General features: G+C 46.0%; 1 protein-coding gene across 3 annotated transcripts in view; it reads right to left on the reverse strand.

Annotated features, from left to right (window-relative positions):
- TMED3 (transmembrane emp24 protein transport domain containing 3) overlaps window positions 1-19,177 on the reverse strand; it is a 71,729-nt gene extending 52,552 nt beyond the window's left edge. The window contains exons 1-4 of one of the 3 annotated variants that reach the window (XR_001001405.1): window positions 18,826-19,177; window positions 16,270-16,518; window positions 15,624-15,738; window positions 8,444-9,299 (exon numbers count right to left, since the gene is read on the reverse strand). Coding sequence is in view for 2 of the 3 variants with exons in the window: in XM_011938395.1 (XP_011793785.1) it covers window positions 9,063-9,299; window positions 16,270-16,518; window positions 18,826-18,999 (660 nt within the window). In the remaining variant the exon portion in view is untranslated. Of the gene's footprint in view, window positions 1-8,443; window positions 9,300-15,623; window positions 15,739-16,269; window positions 16,519-18,825 lie in introns of those variants that run through there. The other 2 variants (XM_011938395.1, XM_011938396.1) reach the window with 2 other exon arrangements.
- Between the last annotated feature and the right edge of the window lie 1,314 nt (window positions 19,178-20,491).

Here is a 20,491-nt window from a genome sequence, read left to right on the forward strand (position 1 = left end):
TCATTCTTCCACATGTGGATTTTCAGTTTTCTCAGCACCATTTATTGAAAAGACTGTCCTCCCAATGAAGGTTCTCAGCACCTTTGTCAAAAATCAGTTCACTGTGTTATGGTTTGGGTTTATGTCCCCACCAAATCTCATGTCAAACTGTCATCCCCAATGTTGGAGGTGGGGCCTGCTGGGAAGTGATCAGATCATGGGGGCAGATTTATCATGAGTGGTTTAGCACCTCTTGGTGCTGTCCTCACATTATGGTTGTTTAAAAGTGTGTGGCACCTCCCCTCTTGGTCTCATACTCCTGCTTCACCATGTGAAGTGTAGTCTTCATGAGTAAAAGCTCCCTTAGGCCTCCCCAGAAACAGATGTTACTATGCTTCCTGTACAGCCTGCATAACTGTGAGCCAATTAAACCTTTTTCTTATAAATTACCAAGTATTGGGTATTTTTTTATATCAATGTGAGAATGTACTAATACAGCTATAGATATGTAGATTAATTTCTGGGCTTTCTATTCTGTTCTATTGATCTATGTGTCTGTTTTTAGGCCAGTACCATGCTGTTTTGGTTACTACAGCTTTGTAGTATACTTTGAGGTCTGGTAGTGTGATACCTCCAGCTTTGTTCCTTTTTGCTTAGGACTGTGTTGGCTATTTGGGGTCTTTTGTGGTTCCATATAAATTTTAGGATTTTAAAAATATTTCTGCAAAAAATATAATGAGTATTTTGATGGGGATTGCATTTAATCTGTAGATTGCTTTGGGTAGTATGGTCCTTTTAACAATATTAATTTTTTGATCCACGAGCATGGGAATTTTATCCTCTTCAATTTCTTTCATCAGTGATTTGCAATTTTCCTTGTAGAGATTTTTCACATCCTTGGTTGAATATATACCTAGGTATTTTATTTATTTTATAGGTATCATAAATGGGATTGCCTTCTTGATTTCTTTTTCAGCTAGATTGTAATTTGTATATACAAATGCTACTGTGTTTTGTAGGTTGATTTTGCATCCTGCAATTTTACTGAATTTGTCAATTTTAATAGTTTTCTAGTGGAGTCTTTAGGTTTTGCTAGGAATAAGACCATGTCATTTGCAAACAAGGACAATTTGAATTGCTCCTTGAATGACCTTTCTTTCTTTATCTTGCCTAATTGCTCTGGCTAGGACTTCCAGCACTGTGTTGAATAAGAGTGGTAAGAGTGGGCATCCTTGTCTTGTTCCAGCTCTTAGAGAAAAAGCCTTCAGCTTTTCACTGTTCAATATGATGTTAGTCAAACCTTAGCTGTTTAGTCATTGCCTTTCTTGGGGTGTGGTGGGGCGAGGAGGTGGGGAATGAGCACCAGGCATCTATCTCTAAATAGCCATCCTGTTGCTGTCATTTTCAACATTCTACTTTTATATTTTTCATATATAGCATTTCTACTTGGTTCTTTTTATGACTTCTTGTTACAGCAAAATATTATTAAAATATTCTCTTGTAGACTATATTTATGATGCTACTTAAAAAAATTGTGGTCTACGTATGTCACACCAAGTGCCAGGTTCCAGCCCATGCTGAGGTCCAAGGGGAGTGGGTGGATGGGTGGCAGATAGCAGGAAGAACACTCAGGGGGCTGTAGGCAGGTGAAATGTGGTTTTGTTCAGCAGCTCTCTCACGCTATCCGCCTTTATCTCTGTTACCTGCTCTGGCTCTGCAGCTCCTGCGGCTCCCACACAGCTGAATTCCCTGGCCTGCCAGGCTGCCTCTGCCTTACAGGGTCAACAGATTCACACTCTCTCTCTCTCTGGGCACAAGCTGTATGTGCAACATCAGCAGGGCAGTTACACCTTTTACAGACAATAGTGGCTCTGAGCCCAGTACGGGCTTACACAAACGGGCTGTATAACAAGTGGAGTTATGTGCCTGTGTGCTAAACTTGCTGAGTCACTCTGACCAAGATGTCTGCCTCTGCCTATTCTTGACCAAAGCATATCCATTTACTTTACAACATGTTCCAATGATTCTGCTGTAACAATATTTTGTATCCATTTGTTGTATCCCCTGCAGTCTAGCTGTTTGGGGCTGTGAGTCATGCTCCCATGAGGTCCGGTAATGTGTATTGAGAAGGACTAAAGGCCAGGCCCTGGTTGGCGTCCAGGAAGGGAACCCCTGGACAGAGAAAATCACAATGGAAAATTCCCATTTGCTAATACTTGACAACTTCATTCAAAGTTCACTTTAAACTCTCAAAAACAACCGCTTTGGAACAAAATGGTGGCCTTAGTTTTTAATCCACCACCCCTGGGCGTTAAAAAGGGGAGGACGAGGAAGACTGGATTCCCACCCAGACAGGGTCTTTGATCTACCTGCTGTTGCCCCACACAGCAACCAGCAACCTGGGCTGTGCCACGGAATTCATGGCAAAGGGGGCGGCTGTTTTGTTGGGTGTGTGTGAGTAGAAAGAAGGAAATTAGTATTTGTTTCAGACCAGTATTGTGCTAGGCACATTTGCATACAGGATCAAACAGCAGGGCTGGAAGAAAAGCTGAAGTCTTTTTCTCTAAGAACTGGAACAAAACAAGGATGCCCACTCTTGCGGGTGCCTTAAGGCAACACATGGGAGAGGCAGGCACAGAATGGAAATGTTTTGCCTCCAACTTGCTTCTGAGTGCTCTCCGGGGGTCTCTGCCCCCAGGCTACAGTGTCCTCCCACCTCTCTCCACAGACCCCTCTTCCAGTTTCTCACAGCTGTGTGTGTGAGAGAGTTCCTCAGATACAGGCTTCTCTCTTGCTCCTGTGGTTTCTCCAGGCTTGATGTGGAGGATGGTCACCTTGCCAGGTCACTACCTGAAGATGACATAGGGTCTTTGTAACTTATCCTCGCCCCCAACTCCATCCAACACATACACTTACTCTACTGTTCTGCAGTTCCCAGATGTCTATCCACCAGGTGCAATACAAACCCAGCACATTTTGGGGTGCTGGCTGTGAGCATGGCTAACCCAAAGGTCGTGTCCCAGGTGCAGCCCACCTAGGCTTTAGACCTGCTTAAGGCCCAGTTGCTTTGCAGGGAAGTCAGGGGAATATATTAATTTTAGTTAATATTTTAATTGCCTGAAAGATTACTTTATAAATTAAAAGGAGAATGGGGTTTTTAATTTTTTTTTACAATTAAAAATGCAACTCAAATATATTCTCTTTTCGAAGGCAAATGATATGAGAAGCCAGATTGTCATCAAAAGACTGCTTGGTGATCCCAAGAGGAAAAGTCATGACTTTTTCTTCTTCCTATATCACACAACACACTGGCCCCCTTGTGCTTCTCTCCTTTTGCAATGGATACAGTTACCAAGAAAGGTGACTTTTTTAAACCAATGTTGAATCAAATTCCAAGAGAAAGTAACATGCTTCCGCAGTCACTAGAGAGCTTCAGCAGAAGCAGCTTCATTTTCTATGAAAAGCAGAACAGTCTCCAACAGTTTATATGTCATTTAGGAGTTCATAACTATATTATATTTACTTTTATAGCTCTTAGAATTCTTACACAAGCCCCCAAATACACAGAAAAAGATATGGCCATTGGCTGAGTGCTGCCACCCTAACTAACCCCAAGGAAGCAACTGTTTTCTATTTCATTTTAGAAGGCTTGTGATCAGATAAAATGAACCATCCCTCAAATGACTATAGCACATAACACTGAAACTACAGGGAGAAGCAAATAAAAGCTGTTGAATTGCCAGTTCCAACAAGAAATAGCAAGAATGTCTGATAATACATTCTTATAGATAGATCTAGATGGCCAGACTCTCCCAGATACCATCACATCAAGTTTATTTATTAGTGTTTTGTTGGGTGTGTGTGAGTAGAAAGAGGGAAATTAGTATTTGTTTCAGACCAGTATTGTGCCAGGCACATTCGCATATAGGATCAAACAACAGGGCTGGAAGACATACACTGAATACACAGGTCTCTGTGTTTGAAGGATACGCTTGTACATTTAAAAGAACATCCAGCCTTTTCCCAGAATTTCCCAACCCGGGGTGGTTATATGCATATTTGCAGTTTTGTTCTAACCATGCCTGTTTTCTAGAGTTTTAGTTCATTCAGGCTACTATGACAGAATACCATAGATTGGGTGACATATAAATAACAGAAATTCATTTCTCACAGTTCTGGAGACGGGGATGTCCAAGATTAAGGCATTGGCAGATTTAGTATTTGGTGAGGTCCCACTTTCTGGTTCATAAATGGCTGTCTTGTCACTGAGTCCTCACATGGCAGAAGGGGCTAGGGGCCCACTATAGTTTGGATGTTTGTCCTCTTGCCAATCTCATGTTAAAATTTGATAGCAGTGTTGGAGGTGGGGCCTAATGGAAGGTGTTTGGGTCATGCCGGCAGATCCCTCATGAATGACTTGATGCTGTCCTTGCTGAATGAGTGAGCTCTTACTCTATTAGTTCCCACAACAGCTGGTTGCTAAACAAAGTCTGGCACCTCACCGCTCTCTCTTGCTTCCTGTCTCACCCTGTGATCTTTGCACACTGGCTTCCATTTGCCTTCTGCCATGAGTGGAAGCACCCTGAGGCCTTCACCAGATGCCCCCAACTGCAAAACAGTGAGCGAAATTAACCATTTTTTCCTTATAAGTTACTCAGACGTGGGTATTCCTTTATCGCAACACTAAGCAGACTAAAACAGGCCTTCTCTCAGGCCTCTTTTATAAGAGCACTAATCTCATTCAGAAGGGCTCCACTCTCAGGTCCCACCTCCTAATACCATCACCTTGTGGGGAAGAATTTCAACATATTAACTGGGGAGAAACAGAATAGTCAGTCTACAGCACCTCGAATCCACAACAAGTGATTGTTCCTTCCTTCTTACCTCCCTCCTCCCTATTTTAAGTTGAGGAGAGTTTAAGGGAGGAAATATTTACAAAGGTTGGGCAGGGTTAAGGCAAAGCCCCCAGACTAGCAATAGCTAAAAGTTGTTCCCACCCCAGACATAAAGAGGCCAAGGGATGAGTCTTTACAGAACCAGAGAGAACATGGAACAGGTGGTCTTGCTGTTAATTAAACTAGAAATCAATGCCACTGCCCAGGGGCTGTGACAGCTCAGGAGCCCCTTTTGAAGTGATAGGAAAAAATGGTTTTAATAAAATAAACTACGCATTTCTGGACACCCCTCCAGGCTATTTGATTCTAAGCTTCCTCTGAGCTATTTTTGCAACCTTGTGTTTTCTCCACATAGCATATCCTTTTGGATTACTGATTCTAGCCTGGTTTGATGTCTTTGAGCTGTTTTACAGCTCTGTATAAATGTATCTGTCCTTTGAATTATCTTTTGAATCATTAGGACATCTGTCTAGTTCCTTCATTGATTAGTACATAAAATAAAATCTCTAACATGCTGTGATGGTTAATATTAGGTGTCAACTTGATTGAAGGATGCCTAGATAGCTAGTATTGTTTCTGGGTGTGTCTGTGAAGGTGTTGCTAGAGGAGATAAACATTTGAGTCAATGGACTGGGAGAGGATGACCCACCTACCCTCAACGTGGGTGGGCACCATTCAATCGGCTGCCAGCGCCACTAGAACAAAGCAAAGGCAAGAAGGTGGGATAAGATGGCTTGTGGAGTCTTCTGGCTTTCCTCTTTCTCCCGTGCTGGATGCTTCCTGCCCTTGGACATCAGACTCCAGGTTCTTCGGCCTTTGGATTCTTGGACTTATAGCAGTAGTTTGCCGGGGGCTCTTGGGCTTCTGGCCACAGACAGAAGGCTGCACTGTGGGCCTCCCTACATCTGAGGTGTTTGGACTTGGACCGAGCCTTTACTGACTTCCTTTCTCCACAGCTTGCAGAGGACCCATCGTGGGACTTCACCTTGTGATCGTGTGAGTCAATCTCCTTAATAAACTCCCTTTATAGCCGGGCGAGGTGGCGGGCGCCTGTAGTCCCAGCTACTCGGGAGGCTGAGGCAGGAGAATGGCGTAAACCCAGGAGGCGGAGCTTGTAGTAAGCTGAGATCCGGCCACTGCACTCCAGCCTGGGAGAAAAAAATAAAAAATAAACTCCCTTTCATATATACACACATCCTATTAGTTCTGTCCCTCTGGAGAACGCTAATACATGCATTCATTTTATATTTGTATAACACTTATGATTTTATCCTTCTTTGGAAAATTATCTTTCAACAAAGAAAACGTCACCTCCCCACTAAAGTCATCCTGTAGAGAACGCTCTGCAGTAAAGTAAAGTTGCCTGAGCCTCGAGGATTAAAGCTTTCTTACACACAAAGCCATTTTACTACCAGACAGTTGCATCGCAAAGGTTCAGAGTCAGCACCACAAACCAACTCTTGGTCTTTGGAGTCAAGATCAGCTTGCCAGTGCAGATCCATAATTATTTTATGGGGGATCTCATCCCAGAAGCTCTACTGTCTCTTAAAATCTATGGTATGGAGCAAACCAATGCCATTAGACAATTTTTGAAAATCGCTCATAATAATCCGGAACCTCAGTTAGAGTCAGAGGTCCTATGTCTTTTCCCTGGGAGATTCTGCTTCCTATGTAAGCTAAATAGATGTGCTTCCAAATTCCACCTGTCAGTTCCATCCAGGTCTCAAATTTAAAGGGATTTTACTGAAAACAGGGTGAATCCTAATTCTGTTCACCAATGCATAAGCCCCAAGTCCCTGGCCAGTAAAAATATTCCCTTCTGCCCATTTTACAGATGAGGAAATGAAGGTTCAGAGAGGTTCAGTATCTTACCCACCAGTCCTCTTTCTACTAAAATGCCAGTGCTGACACTCTTTTCACCAAGCTTCCCAGATATCAAGGAAAGAGTCTCTCCAGAAAATCCAGATGCAAACAGCATTTCCTATTTCTTTTGCTTAAATATCCTCTAAAAGCACTGGAGAAACTCTAAGGCCTCACACATTTTTAAAGCTGACATCTAAAATATTTCATCATGAATTTAAATAGTGACAGAGGAGATAATTTCTACCATATATTAAACCATTACTTTTTGAAAAATTACATCACTATTTTAAGTGTATCAGTGGATTCTAATTACCAAGATGATGTGATACCCATCATCATCCATAAATAAATGCTCAGAAATTTTCCATCTTTCTCCTTCCTTCTTAGAGTCATACTTCCATTTCATCTTTCTTATGGAACTGTATTACTCTGTTTGAAATTATATAGAGTACCCTATTGTATTTCTCTATAACAAAAAATCTTCAATTTCAAAATGTTTCATATGCTGTTTAACCGTAAAGCTGTAAGTGTTAAAAATATTTCTTCTGGATTGGGTAGTTATTACAACTGTTATTAGTACCTAATTGATCAAAACATAAACACTGCATAAGCAGTACGTTTTATTGCCAACCTTATTTCCTAAATCAACCAGTGGGGCAGGGTTTTTGTCCCCTCAATGAATCTACATATTTACGGATAAATGATTACAAGGTTATATAAATAAAACAGGTATCACCAGCATTCCTATTTTTTTGTTTTTGTTTTTGTTTTTTAAGGTTGAAAGAACCTAGTTTCCACAAAAAGTGGAAGACAACGTGAGTTTTAGTAAAGCTGTGTCCTTCAATTCTTTAAACTCCTTTCTCAGTGCTTGATAAAGATTACATTCAGGCTGGTGGTTCCCTCAGAGGGTGAAGGAGAAGGGCAAGTAGAGAGCATTCCAGAAGCAATGAGTCATGTTGCAGTGCTTAATCTAGGTAGCGGGAGCATAGGATTTTGTATTGTTTTTCACTTTAGACATATTTCACCTTAGACATATTTCGCAAGTAACCTTTTATATATACCCAGTACTTAATTCTAAAATAAGAGAAAAGAAATATCAAAAACATATGAAAGATAAGCAATATTTATCCTTTAATCAAGCTAAATAAGTGAGGTTTATGGGGCATCTTTTTAAAGAGATTATTTCGCTTCCTTTCCTACAATGCATTAATGCCTATCAGATGGTACAGGATTTCAGATTTGATAGGTTTCCTTTAGCGGAGACGTGTATCTTCCCTCCAGAGCTACTGCACAGACACCTGATGGGTATGCATTCATTTCTTACCAATGGGAAGGAGGACTAAGGGCAAGTGAGACGGTACCATCTTGAAGAGTGGCTGGGAGGGACTTCACTGATAATGTGCCTTTTGGTCAGAAGGAAATGATGGAGCAGAGCATGCAGATATCAGGGAGAAGGTATTATCACAGGAAACAGCATTTGCAAAGTTCCATTGTACAACATGGTGTGTGACCACGTGAGGAGACTTCCTATTTTGTTTTCATTCACCTGGGAGGAATGATTTCTTGCCCACCCTATACATCTCTGCACAGCACCCTCTGCACCTCTCTAGGTACTCTGTCTCACACTCTAATTATTTATGCACACACCCATGCTCTGCAGTAAGCTCTGGAGTCCCCAGAAAGGGACAGAAATAAAGGCACAAGTCTCCAGGATGCTCACATTTAGTTTTTATTAGCCACAGTTTCCCACAGTTTTCTACCTCCTAGGAAATACACAGCTCACCAAGGGCACCCAGTCACCATTCTGTCCTGCTTGCATGGCTGACACTGTTGCTCACCTGGGGTAAGCAGGTCTGCAAAATTGCCCAGGGCCTGGTAACCTCAGGTACAGAGAACCCCAGGGGAGGAAGAGCCAGAACTTAGAGCCCCTTTCTTCTCCACATGGGATAGGACACCCAAGACAAATGACCCACGCATCATGAAACAGAGGCAGGGCCCTGAGCTGCCCAAAAGGCCTGGGCACTTGGAGTTCCTGCTACCAGCCAGGCCGCTGAACTGTTGCCTGCCCACCCTCCCACAGTGGCTAATCCCTAGCCTAGTTGTAAACATCTTTTCAGTGCTGCACACATAATGCAGTCGGATGCCTTCTGATTACTGGTCTCTGAGACCTTCAGCTGCTGAGGTGCAAGAATCAAGCATGGGCATGAAAGGCAAAGGGCTACCACAGCAGCATCGTTCTGCCTCCACCCTGGGCTACGCGCCTAGGAGACCTACGAGAGCTGTTCCAGGCTGGGACATGAGGGGCCCTAGAGCAGGATGCCAGGGCTAGGAGTGGACTGCCCTGCTGATGGGTCGTTTTTCTGTGAAGAAGCTTTTCAACAGTAGCACCTGACTGAAGCTGACCACGAACAGGGCAATCGTCTCGCCGATGGACCAGTAAGAGACTCGGCTATTAAGGTCTTCCGCTCGGGCCCGGTCCTGGGCCTCCCGCAGCCGGTAATGCGTCTGGGAGTCAATCACCGTCTTCAGAGCCTCATGGATGGTCACGCAGGCGGACTCCATCTGGGCAGGAAGAGAAAAGCAGTCACGCTGCTAACCCATAGACATATGTGGGATCCAGCAAACAGCAAATGCTGTCATCAACATCCTAGGTGACATCCGCTGAATGCTAACTATGAATCTATGCTAAGGGTTTTACGTGGTTTTATTTAATCCTCACAACAAGCCTAACTGAGGCTCAGAGAGGTTAAGTAACTTGCCCAGAGCCACACTGTTAGTATGTGGCTGAGTTAGAGTCTGAGTCCTGAGCTTATGCTTTCAAGCACTGCCCCATACTCTCTTATCCAGTCCTTACAATACCCCTGATAGGCATGGATCATTACCCTCACTGTTAATGAGGGCTTATCCCACATACAGATGAGGAAACTGAGGCTCCAAGAGGCTACACAAATTGCCCAAAGTCACACAACTAATAAACAGCGAAGTGTGAACTAGACCACAGTTGTGTTTGGACTCTGAATCCACTGCTCATGCTCATTCTATTATGTAATTGCAGCCTATAGTTTTATGTATAAACACAAACACGTGAAGACACATGCCTCATGTACGTAAGCACATGCACACACATGCAAAGACACATATATATAAACAGGCACCACATAGACACATATGCTTATGTGTAACACATACTACATCATAACTTTCTTTACCTGCAAAAATATTCAGTGTGGTAGGCAGAAGTCTGAAAATGTCCTTCCCACCACCACCAAGATCCCCTGCCCTAATTCCAGAAAGCTGTGAATATGATGAGCTGCCACCGCTGTGACTGCATCATGTTAATATGACACAGCTGACCTGAAGATGGGGAAGTCATCCAGGCCTGATCTAATCACAGGCGCCCTTAGACGCCAGGGGCTTTCTCCAGCTAGCTGCAGAAGAAGTCAAGACAGTTTCCAAGCATGAGAAGAATACAATGTGCCACACTGGCTTTGAAGGTGGAGGTGACCACCTGCCAGTACCAGAAAAAGGCCTCCAGGAGCTGAGGGTACAACAGTCAGCAAGGAAATGGGGACCTCAGTCCTACAACCACAAAAAACTGAACTCCACCGACAACCTGAATGAGCATAAAAGCAGATCCTTCCCCAGAGCTTCCAGGTAGGAGCCCAACCTGCCACCACCTTGACATCAGCCTTGGGAGACTCCAAGCAAAGAAACTGGCCACCCTGCTCAGGCTCACACTGTACAGAGCTGTGCAGTAATAAGTGAGTATTGCATTAAGACACTACTTTTGTAGTAATTAGTTACTCAGCAATAGACAACTAACACACTATGCCCGTGGGAAAACACTGAGTTCTTATTCAGAGGCAGCCTCTAAAACACCATGTATCCAAGACCTAGAAAATTCTATCCTATCAGTGAGTTCTCAGGCTAGAGGAATTCGCAAAGCATGCACCAGACACTCACTTCAGTTCCCAAACTCCAAAGGCAAACTATTTGTAAAGTACAGTACAATAAACTAGAAAAGACTAAGTCACTCTGTGACCTCCCTCCCCAACACCCTTGTTTCTCTCTCACATTAAACCACTTCCAGAAGACAAACAGGAAACCACTGCCAAACAGTGGTGCTACCCTTACTTGCCTCATTGGGTATCCTTAACTCTGGGCCACTCTAGGAGCTGAACTAGACTATATAAGGAAGAACAAAAGCTTCCCTTCAGCCTCTGCATTACAGGGCAGCAGCTTCCATCTTTCTGGCAACAGGTCCACCTCCCAAAGCTATGGGACTCTCCTGCACACCGTGGCTGGCCCTCTCATCCTGGTCCATGTGTGAGAAGTGGTGAAATGTCACAACGTAGAAAGGTGGCATGATCACTGTGTAGCAGATGGAACTGATAGAGTTAGACTGGGTACCAGCTCAAGAAGCAATATCAAGTGAAGAACAAGCCTATTTGTCCCCCAGTGAGTACCTCTGTCTTGTTTTCTCAGTGACATCCTCTATGCCCTATTATTTTGGGCTACATATCATCTTTCACAACTGGAGAGTAGTCGGCATTGGACTTCTTCACTTCCCCGCATTTGGTAGGTGGGCTATACCTGCAGATATCTGATATTGAAAAAGGGACAAATGATCCTAAGAAGGGTTCCAGACATCAGGAAGTTGACTCCAAAGGGAACTTCCAAAGCGAACTGGCTTCAAAGGCCAACCACCAGAAGAGAAAGCTCGGGTGCAGGTCTCTGCACTGGGGGCAATGGTCACATTTGTGGTTGCTCCTCCTAGCTCTCCAGGGAATGCTTCCAAAGCTCACTAGAGTATGTCAACTCTCACAGATGGAATAGAACACTAAACTGGGAAAGAAGTAGGAAAGAGGTAAATGTGGAGTCGGGCTTAACCTATGTGAACCCGTGTCAAAGCTAACTCAATATATGCCATTTCTAGAAGCCTCCCTAGTGCTCCCTGCCAAACACTACCTATACAGGCAGACTTGGTAATACAAATCCGTTTTGTATTTACATCACCCTGGTGATCCCTGGAAAATCACAAAGGATTGAAGGTGGGGCTGGGGGACTCAGGATAGACACTTGTAGGATGAAGTTACAAGGATTTCAAATCATGGCTGAGTTTTAATCGCTCACACTTCCACTAATTCCTTCATTCAAACATTTATTCAATGTTTACTTTTCTTCCAGGCACTGTGCTAGGCCCAAGGAATTAAGAATCAGAGCCAGACACAGTCCTGGGTCTCAGAAAGTTCACAATTTAGAGAAAAAATTACTCAACTATAATGCAATATAAAAAGAGCCAACAACAGAAGGGTATGCAGAGTCGTGGGAACACCCAGGGGAAAGATGCTGAGCCTGCCAGAGAAGATGGAGTACTTGACATGGGACAAGACAAGCTGAGCCCTGATGGATGGGCAGGACGTCACCAGGCTGAGGATGAGAACACATCCCAGGCAGCGGAAGCACAAGCAAAGAACTATACAGGGCCTGGTCTGGGATCAGGGACTGACATGGTGATGGGGATGCATGGAGAAGCAGCTGTGGGGAGGTGGAAGCTCACAGTAAAGGGCCTTGAGGTCCAAGGCTTTACCATGTGGCTCTGTGAGCAGAAGATTGGCAAGATTGGAATCCCACTTTACAAGAATCTGCCTCTGGCAGATATGATGCAGAAAGGGATGTGTATGAACCAGTCTACAGGCAGGGAAACCACTTAGATGGCTGCAATTCCACTGGGAAGAGAAGATGCGGGCCTCAATTAAGAAGGTCACCATGTCAGGGAAGAGTGGATTGGGGGGAAGTTGATGGCACTGAAATCACAGGCCTTGATAACAAAGAAGATCATTCTTGAAATCAGTGGGACGGATGGAGACACACACGTAAGTGTATACATGTGTGTATCACGGTCACAGTATATGTATATATGTATGTGTATGGCACACGGATATGTATTCATAGGTACACATATGCATACACATTTGTATGTATAAATCCGCAGAGAACACTACGGAAGGGCTCATTTGATTTTCCAGGCTAGAATTCCATTCTCCAAGCTTATTTGTCACAAACTCATTCAGAAACACTGGACTCACTTGACTGGGGGCTCCTTGGACTGCAGGCCTTGGCCTGGGAATTCAGCAGTACTGGTCAGCTTCTCCAGCCTTCTCCCAGGACCCAGAATCACTGGAGAGGAAGGAGGAAGGGAAGAAGAAAAGATGGAGGACACAGAAATCACAGGTGTAGACACCAAGACAGAGGATAAGTCAGATATTTATGTGAAGCCATCTTCTCTGACCGAGATTGGCAAGAGTGACACAGGCCAGAAACTGGCACTAGGACTGCATGAAGAGGCCTCGGTGGCCTTTAAAGGAATAATCTCAGATCAGATCAGATCAGATCAGGTCAGTGATAGCAAAGGGACCAGTTCCAAGAGGGTAATGGAGCAATAGGTGATACTCTACAGCTTTCTTGGCAACTAACACCTGCAGACACCTTCAGGACCTTACACAGACCTGCGAGAGACCCCAGAGCAATATATCCCCGAGAATCACAGACACCTGGATGCTCACCCTCACCATAAAAACGTGCTACTTCCCCATCCACTGAGATCTTCCATTAGTGCTCGTCTAAAACAAACCTCTTCAGCCTGTTACCACAACATTTCAGTTAGGCAATCCCTCAGCCAGCTTCCCATCCAGCAGAAAACCAACGGAACCCCTCTGCTTCTGGGTCCTGTTTTCCCAGGCCATGATCCCCCAGCTCTCCTCCTGTGTGTGACTTTCCGCCCTGCTAAGACCACCAGTCCTGGCTGGCTACCAGCGTCCTGGAGCCTCACAGGGATGACAGTTGCTACTTCATGGTGACACCCTGACCCATCCTACTTCTCGCACCATCCCTTTCCTCCATCTCCACGCTGACACCCAATCCTGTCCCAGCCACCTGTGGATGCTGAGGTCTTCAGTCTGTAACCACTGACAAATTCCTGCAGCCCTCACCTCATCAGGCCTCCCCTGACCCAAGTATCTGCTTCTTTAAATTCTTCAAGAACTCAGTGACAGGGAAGTAGAAGCTGGCCTCAGAGCACTTAGGAAAACCTTTAACCCTTCCTAGGCCACCAGGGAGGTAGCTCTTGGCCTTTGACCTCTGTCAGAAACCTTCAGCTGTGACCAGGATCTGCCCAGATTCTCAGGAAGCCTGGAAGCCCCTTGAGTTTGGCTTTCCTGAAGTCACATTCTCCTGGCCCAGGTCCTCTCTTCTAGGAGCCTGGTTTTCCTGAGCTCAGGCCTGAAACAAGTCCTTTGGGCCTGAATCCCTGGCCTGGGCCCTGGTCACTATGGAACCTGTTCTTTCACCTAATACTTACTTTTGTGCCAGAAACCATGGCCTCTGGCCCACCACTGCACTGCAAGAAGTCTGGGGAGAGGCGAGACAGCAGCTGCTGGGTAAAAGGGGACCCATGCGAAGCAAGATGAAAAGGGCTGGCGAGAAGAAAGAAAGTTACACTCCATAAATGTCACCTGCTTTCTTCATCGAGGAGGCCAAGCTTCTACCTTGTCAAGTTTAAGGTAAAGCTCTCCCAGTGAAGCCTTCTTGACTCCTGGAATAATTCATCAGTGCCTCCTCAAGACCCCTGGCACTTCATACAGCTCTGACCACAGTGCCCCATGGCCAACTGGCTTGCAGGGCTGTGCTCCTTGCAGGGTGCCCAGCACAGGCACAGAGCCATCCACTGCCGGCACAGTGTGTAAACTGAGTGAATGTCGGCACAAAAGCAAGTACTCTCAAAGGCAGACACAGATGGTTCAAGGAAGCAGGGTCAGAGAAGTGGAAGGAAACGGCTCTTTTGAGGCTAAGCATGAGCAAAGAAGAGGTTCTAAGATAGAAGAAAAGGGAAGCATAAATCACCCTTTCCTGCAACAAAATCAAACTACTGCTCAGGCTCCAGGAAAGAATGTCTCTATTGACATTAAAGCTTTTCCTACCAATCTGTTTTCTACTGGTTAAGGGGGAAGTTCTTCAGCTCAGCTTTTGGAGACTTACAGAATCTTCCGAATAGAGGCTGTTTCAATAGTGGCCAATAAAACTCTCATGAGTATTGGTTGCAAAAGATCTTACACACAATACACACCCTTGGCTGGATCTTCTAACAGCAGTCACGTTGCCAAGCTCAAAGCTCAAACCCAGTTTTGGACAATGGAACTTTCTGTGCATGGCCACTAGTCACCTGTGACTACTGAGAACCTGGAGTGTTGCTATGGTACAGATGAGGAAGTGAATTTTTAATTTAATATCAATTAATTTAAATAGCCAAATTTAGACACTGGCTACTGTATTGAACAGTGCAGCTCTAGCCTCCAACTGCATAGGGAAGGTGGAAGACTGGGTAAATGAATCCACAGGCATTCATTGAGTGTGCCCAGAGTCACAGAGGAATGGAGCCACCTTGAAGTGCAGCCCAGATCATCTGGCCTCCTTGAAAGTTCAAGACGCTGTGCTTTTGGTTCTGGCACACGTGCAGCTATCGATGGTTATTCCTGTCTTACAGGTTTCCCTGGGCCCTGACAGTCATTTGACAAGTGTTTGGTGAGCTTCTTCCTGTGCCCCACCTTATGCACTGGAGCACTGAGGATACAAAAGTAAACCATTCAGGGTCCTAGCCCTCAGGAAGCCAGCCTGCATATGAAAGGGAAGGAGGAGCTTAAATAGCATAAGGGAAGACGGATTAAGGAGGCTGGGATAATAGAATAATGAACCTTGACAGCCAAGGGTGACAGACATGACTATCCCCCCAAAATGTCACAGTTTCTCCTCTATAGTGTAGAGCTGTTGCTAAGGCCCTACTTGCCAGCCTTCCTTTCATCCAGGTTTGCCACATGACTAAGTTCTCACCCATGGGGCATGAGCAGGTGATATGTATTCTCACTGGGCATGGGCTTTTAAGAAATAGATGGACTTTTCTCATTTTCTCCTCCTTTGGCAGCTACAGGCAGAAGACCCTGAAGCCCTAAGGGAAGACAGAAAGATGACAAGAAAGAATGAGCCTGGATTCCTGAGTCACACCATGGAGGAAAGCTCCCCATCAACCTTTTCTAGATTATGCATGAGAATAAACTTCTATTCTGTTAAGCCATTGATGTTTGGCATTTATTTTGTAACAGTACCTTGTGTTACTTTAAAACATCACACAAAGTAGGACTTTGGTCTTCATGATACAGGCACATCATATAAGCAGAGACACATGACACAGGTACTTCAAAAGTGGTACTGTGCAAAAGACTGAGCAGGAATGAAAGAGTAGAGACAGGAATATCAGAAGAAAGTACTGCAGGGATCTGGTTAGAGAGTCGAAAGGAAGATTGAAAGAAGAGCATGGTATTCTTTAGGACTAGGTGTGAAGAAAGAGGCAAAACCAACCCTGAGACTTCCAGACTGGGAGCTGGATGGATGATGACTCCGACCACCAGCCTAGACAGAGGTCAATGAGGAGGAACGCGCCAGGGGGTTCAGCAGCCCCAAACTGCTAATGTTCACTCACCTGGGTGAGAGCCGTGACCCTGTTCCCCATGTCTGGGAGAATGGGAGGCTCATCACCCACTTGAAAGTCAAAGTAGACGGTCTTGTGAGAGAAGGTGGAAAACTCATTACTGAAGCAAAACTGATAAACGCCCTTGACCTCGGCCCGGTATGTGAAGCTGTCATACTGCTTCTTGGTTTCTCTGTAGATGGTGTTCCCCTGGGGGTCCTCCACATAGCAGTCAACATCGTAGTGGCCTCCAGTGATGACCTGACAACCATAAGAAGTTTGCTGTTATCAAAGGGGCAATCACCACTTACCAAATGCCAACCAGACATTGTGATCAGACTCTACAAACATTTCTGTCATTTCATCTTCAGAACTTTCTAAGGCAGGTGCTATGTCACTTCTCACTTTACTGAGGCTGAGCAAGGTTAAATAAATTGGCTGTGGTCACACTGCTTGAAAGTGAAAGGGCTAAGATTTGAATCTGTGCCTGTCTGACTCCAAAGATTGTTCTGCAGGGGTTCAATGAGCCTAATCGTTTCCATTTTACAGAAGAAGAAACTGAGGCTCCAAGGTTAAGTAACTGCCTAAGGTTACACAAGATAAAGTAGAGCTGAGATCTGACCTGAGAGCTTTTGGTTCCAGTGCCCAAACGCTTGCCTACTGCACTATTCTGAAGCATGAATAAGCATACCCCAGGATAACTGCTCTTCATGAGATGGTGCTGATAAGGCTTCCAGAAATCAAGAGCAAGATGAGGAGGGATATCCAAGAAACTATTCCAATGCAGCTAGATGCCACTGATTCTTTCTTTGTTCAATACTTAACACAAGACACGCAGCAAATCACTGCTTTAGGGCACTGCCGCTCATTAGCCATGTGACCCTAAACAAGTTACTTTACTCTCTGAGGACATGTCTTTATCCATGAAGTGAGGATTCAATAAGTTATCATACCTAAAGTGCTTAGCACAGTGTCCAACATAAAGCAAGCGCCCAAAACGTGCCAGCCAATTACTGGACAATTGTCAGACTGCAAACTAACCCCCTGGGGGTGCAGTGGAGATGTGGGATCTGATTTGAGGCCACCCTAGAGCATGCATGCTGCACCTCCTGCTTCTCCCTTCCAATAACAGACAGGTGCTCCCTCTCCCCCAGCAAGGGTCATTCTTGGCTTGCTGAATGGGTCTAGTAGCTATTAATAATATATTATTACTGATTGAATGCAAGAAGAAAAATATTGATCGAGGCATTCATGGAATTTCTGAGTGTCAGCGGTGGAAGAATCTTTGGGAATCATTTAGTTCAAACTCTCCTTGTAACATAAGAAAAATAAGACCCACATAAGGCAAAATCTCACAGGTAGGCAATGGCTATAACCAAGATCCATCAAAGGACACGGTCAATGGCCTCCATCTGCTTCCAAATTTAAATGGCCTCTTTGTCCAGACAAAAGTTACTAGTCCTGCTCAGCAAGCTTTGCGTAAAGCAATGAGCATCCTGTTGCTGAGTGTGTTTAAACCCAGGCTGGACACACTTTGACAAGGGATTTCTGCCCTGGCAGTGAACAGATGACATCGAAGGTCTCTGCAACCACACAATTATCATTCTTTTTGTCAATGCATCTAGGTTGCCCATGTTAATCCAGTCACAATTTGCATGTTGTCCACACAATGTGAAAGTGGACAAATCAGTGACTGAGACTGCCACATATAAGTTGTCTCCAAGCGCAAGCTTCCTTCAGTACCTTTAAGCACAGAGGAACTGGTCAAATAGCTTGCCCCATTCCTGCTGCCCGTGGCACCTCATTTCAGCATGCGTCCACAAGCAGATAGCTGTCTGAGTACGATGCCCACTTGGCCCCCAACCCTAGACCTGCTCACTAAATACCGGGGGCAGACTACTCACTCAAGACCTTCTCCTGTCACCTGTGGGCCACGGGTTCTCTCAAAGGAGACAGGAGTACAGGAACTGAGCTTTTCTAAGCCATATGGCAAGAGCCAAGTCATGCAGCCACACCACTCCTTGTAAACACCGCCAGGCCTCAATGGCTGCAGTAATCCCTCCTTTCCAAAGCGCACACTCTCACTTCTGCTGCCCTCACCTCACCCGAACTTTAAACGCCGGAGAGGGGAGGAATAAAATAAAACTATGAACCCACTTCCCCTCGCTGCCATTTTTCAGTACTCGAAGGCGCAAGGCGGTCCAAAAGACTGGGGTTAGAGAGCCTCTGTCCAGCCGATCAGAGCTGGCGTTCGTTAGTGGCTCGGGCGCCTGCGGAGATCTCTCTGGCCAGTTCTCCAGGCTGCGGGACCCGCCCTGGCGTCCCCATCCCGGGTTCGCACCAGCGGCGCTATCTCCTCGCTGGCCAGGCTCGTCTCGGGTGGGTTCTAATGATCCAAAACCTTCCTCCACACGGGGAAGTCAACTGGTGTCCGGGGACTCCCATCCCATTAACCCTCCCTACAGCCTTTGTGGCTAATTCGAGCGCCTCCAGTCAGGGGCGCGCCAGTGTCCAGCTGAGACCTGGGAGTGGAGGGAGAAGGGAGCGCTGCCGGGCGCCCGGCCTCACCTGGTAATCCAGGGAGAACTTCACGCCCTGCTCCACCTCCTCGTGGAAGCACTGCTTGGCGTTGTCCGGCAGCTCGAAGGTGAGCTCGGCCCCTCGGGGCTGCTCGGCCCGGAGCAGGAGCAGGAGCAGCAGCAGGAGCAGCACGGAGGCGGAGCGTGGGGCTGCGCTGCCCATGATGCTCTCGGTCCCGTCCCGAGGGCCGCGGCTCGGGGGCTGCGCCCCTCGCGGCTGGGGCGGCGGTTCTGGAGCCCTAGGAGTACGTAAGGGGATAGACGTGGCGCTAGCCGAGCTCCGCGCTTCCGGGAGGGCAGGCGGCACAGGGCGCAGCCGCGCGCTCAGAGTGGGACGGGGGCCCCTTCTGCCCGCTGCGCGTGCGCACTGATCGCGCTGGGCCAGGGGACACGCCCTCTTCCCGCCTCTCCCGGCTCGGAGGATGGGTCTCGGCGGAGGGTAGGCGGGCCTCCACCCAGCGCGCCCCTACCCAGAAGTGGGAGAAACCCTGTCCACTGTTCTGCGCGCTCCCGGACCCGCAGGGCTGAGCATCCCCCCAGGTAGGCCCAGGTCCACCCCCCAGGTGCTTCAGCACGAAGCACGTGGGGTTTTACTCCCTCTATATGGCTCTGCTTTTAACAGGCTCTGTAACTTCAGCCTCACACTTCCCTCAAGAACCAGTATCCTTGTTTTGAAATGGGTGTGCCCAAAGCTAACACCCACAGTAGTTAGGGGGCTAGGTGAAAGGTAAGGGAAAGCTGGGAACCCGATTAACACTCCTTTCTTCATTCCCATACCCTTCCCAAGGTGAGACTGTGCGAAGGGGGTGGGGGATGGGGTGGGAAGAGTAAGTAAAGGCCCATCCTTACATCTGCTCTGGGAAAAACACGAGCGTGCTCACACACAAACGATCTCATGAAAACCCAAGTAAAGTCTCGCAGCGACTTCAGGTATATTTTGACTGTCAGGACTCGCTGAAAATTCCTTTTGCACAAAACTGTCATTTTTGCACTTTAACTTCTTAAAAGCTCTGAAAGCAGATAAATTGGTTTACTGTCTTACCCATCACCACTGACTTAAGATTCTTTTGTATAATCGTAACTATGGGTATAGTTTTATATTCACTGATCCAATAAACAAAGAGAAAAGACATAGATTGTGATATCGATACTCAATAAATAATTTATTCAGGAGAGCATTACTAGACGTGGTATATCTTGATTTCAGGAAAGAATGTTACTGCCCATATAGATCTCCGCTGGACACATTTCACCATGGATGAGCATGCTAACGTGTGAAAGCAATCTGTAGGCTTGGAAATAAATATTGACTGGCTCAGTGACAGGCATGGAAGAGGTGTTTAGTAGTGTCCCTTAAGGTTCCTTCCCTGGCACTGTCCTATTTCACATTGTTTTTTTAGGAACTGATAGAAAACATGGAAGTAATAATCATCTGATGTAGATGCACTAAGTGGAGAAACAAATGACAGATATAAGACCTCGATTGGCCGGGTGCAGTGACTCACGCCTGTAATCCCAGCACTTTGGGAAGCTGAGGCGGGCGGATCACAAGGTCAAGAAATCGAGACCATCCTGGCCAATACGGTGAAACTCGGTCTCTACTAAAAATACAAAAATTAGCTGGGCATGGTGGTGCGCGCCTGTAGTCCCAGCTA

This window comes from Colobus angolensis, unplaced genomic scaffold (genome assembly GCF_000951035.1).
Source record: "Colobus angolensis palliatus isolate OR3802 unplaced genomic scaffold, Cang.pa_1.0 Scaffold172, whole genome shotgun sequence".
In the NCBI taxonomy this organism is placed as follows: Eukaryota; Metazoa; Chordata; class Mammalia; order Primates; family Cercopithecidae; genus Colobus; species Colobus angolensis.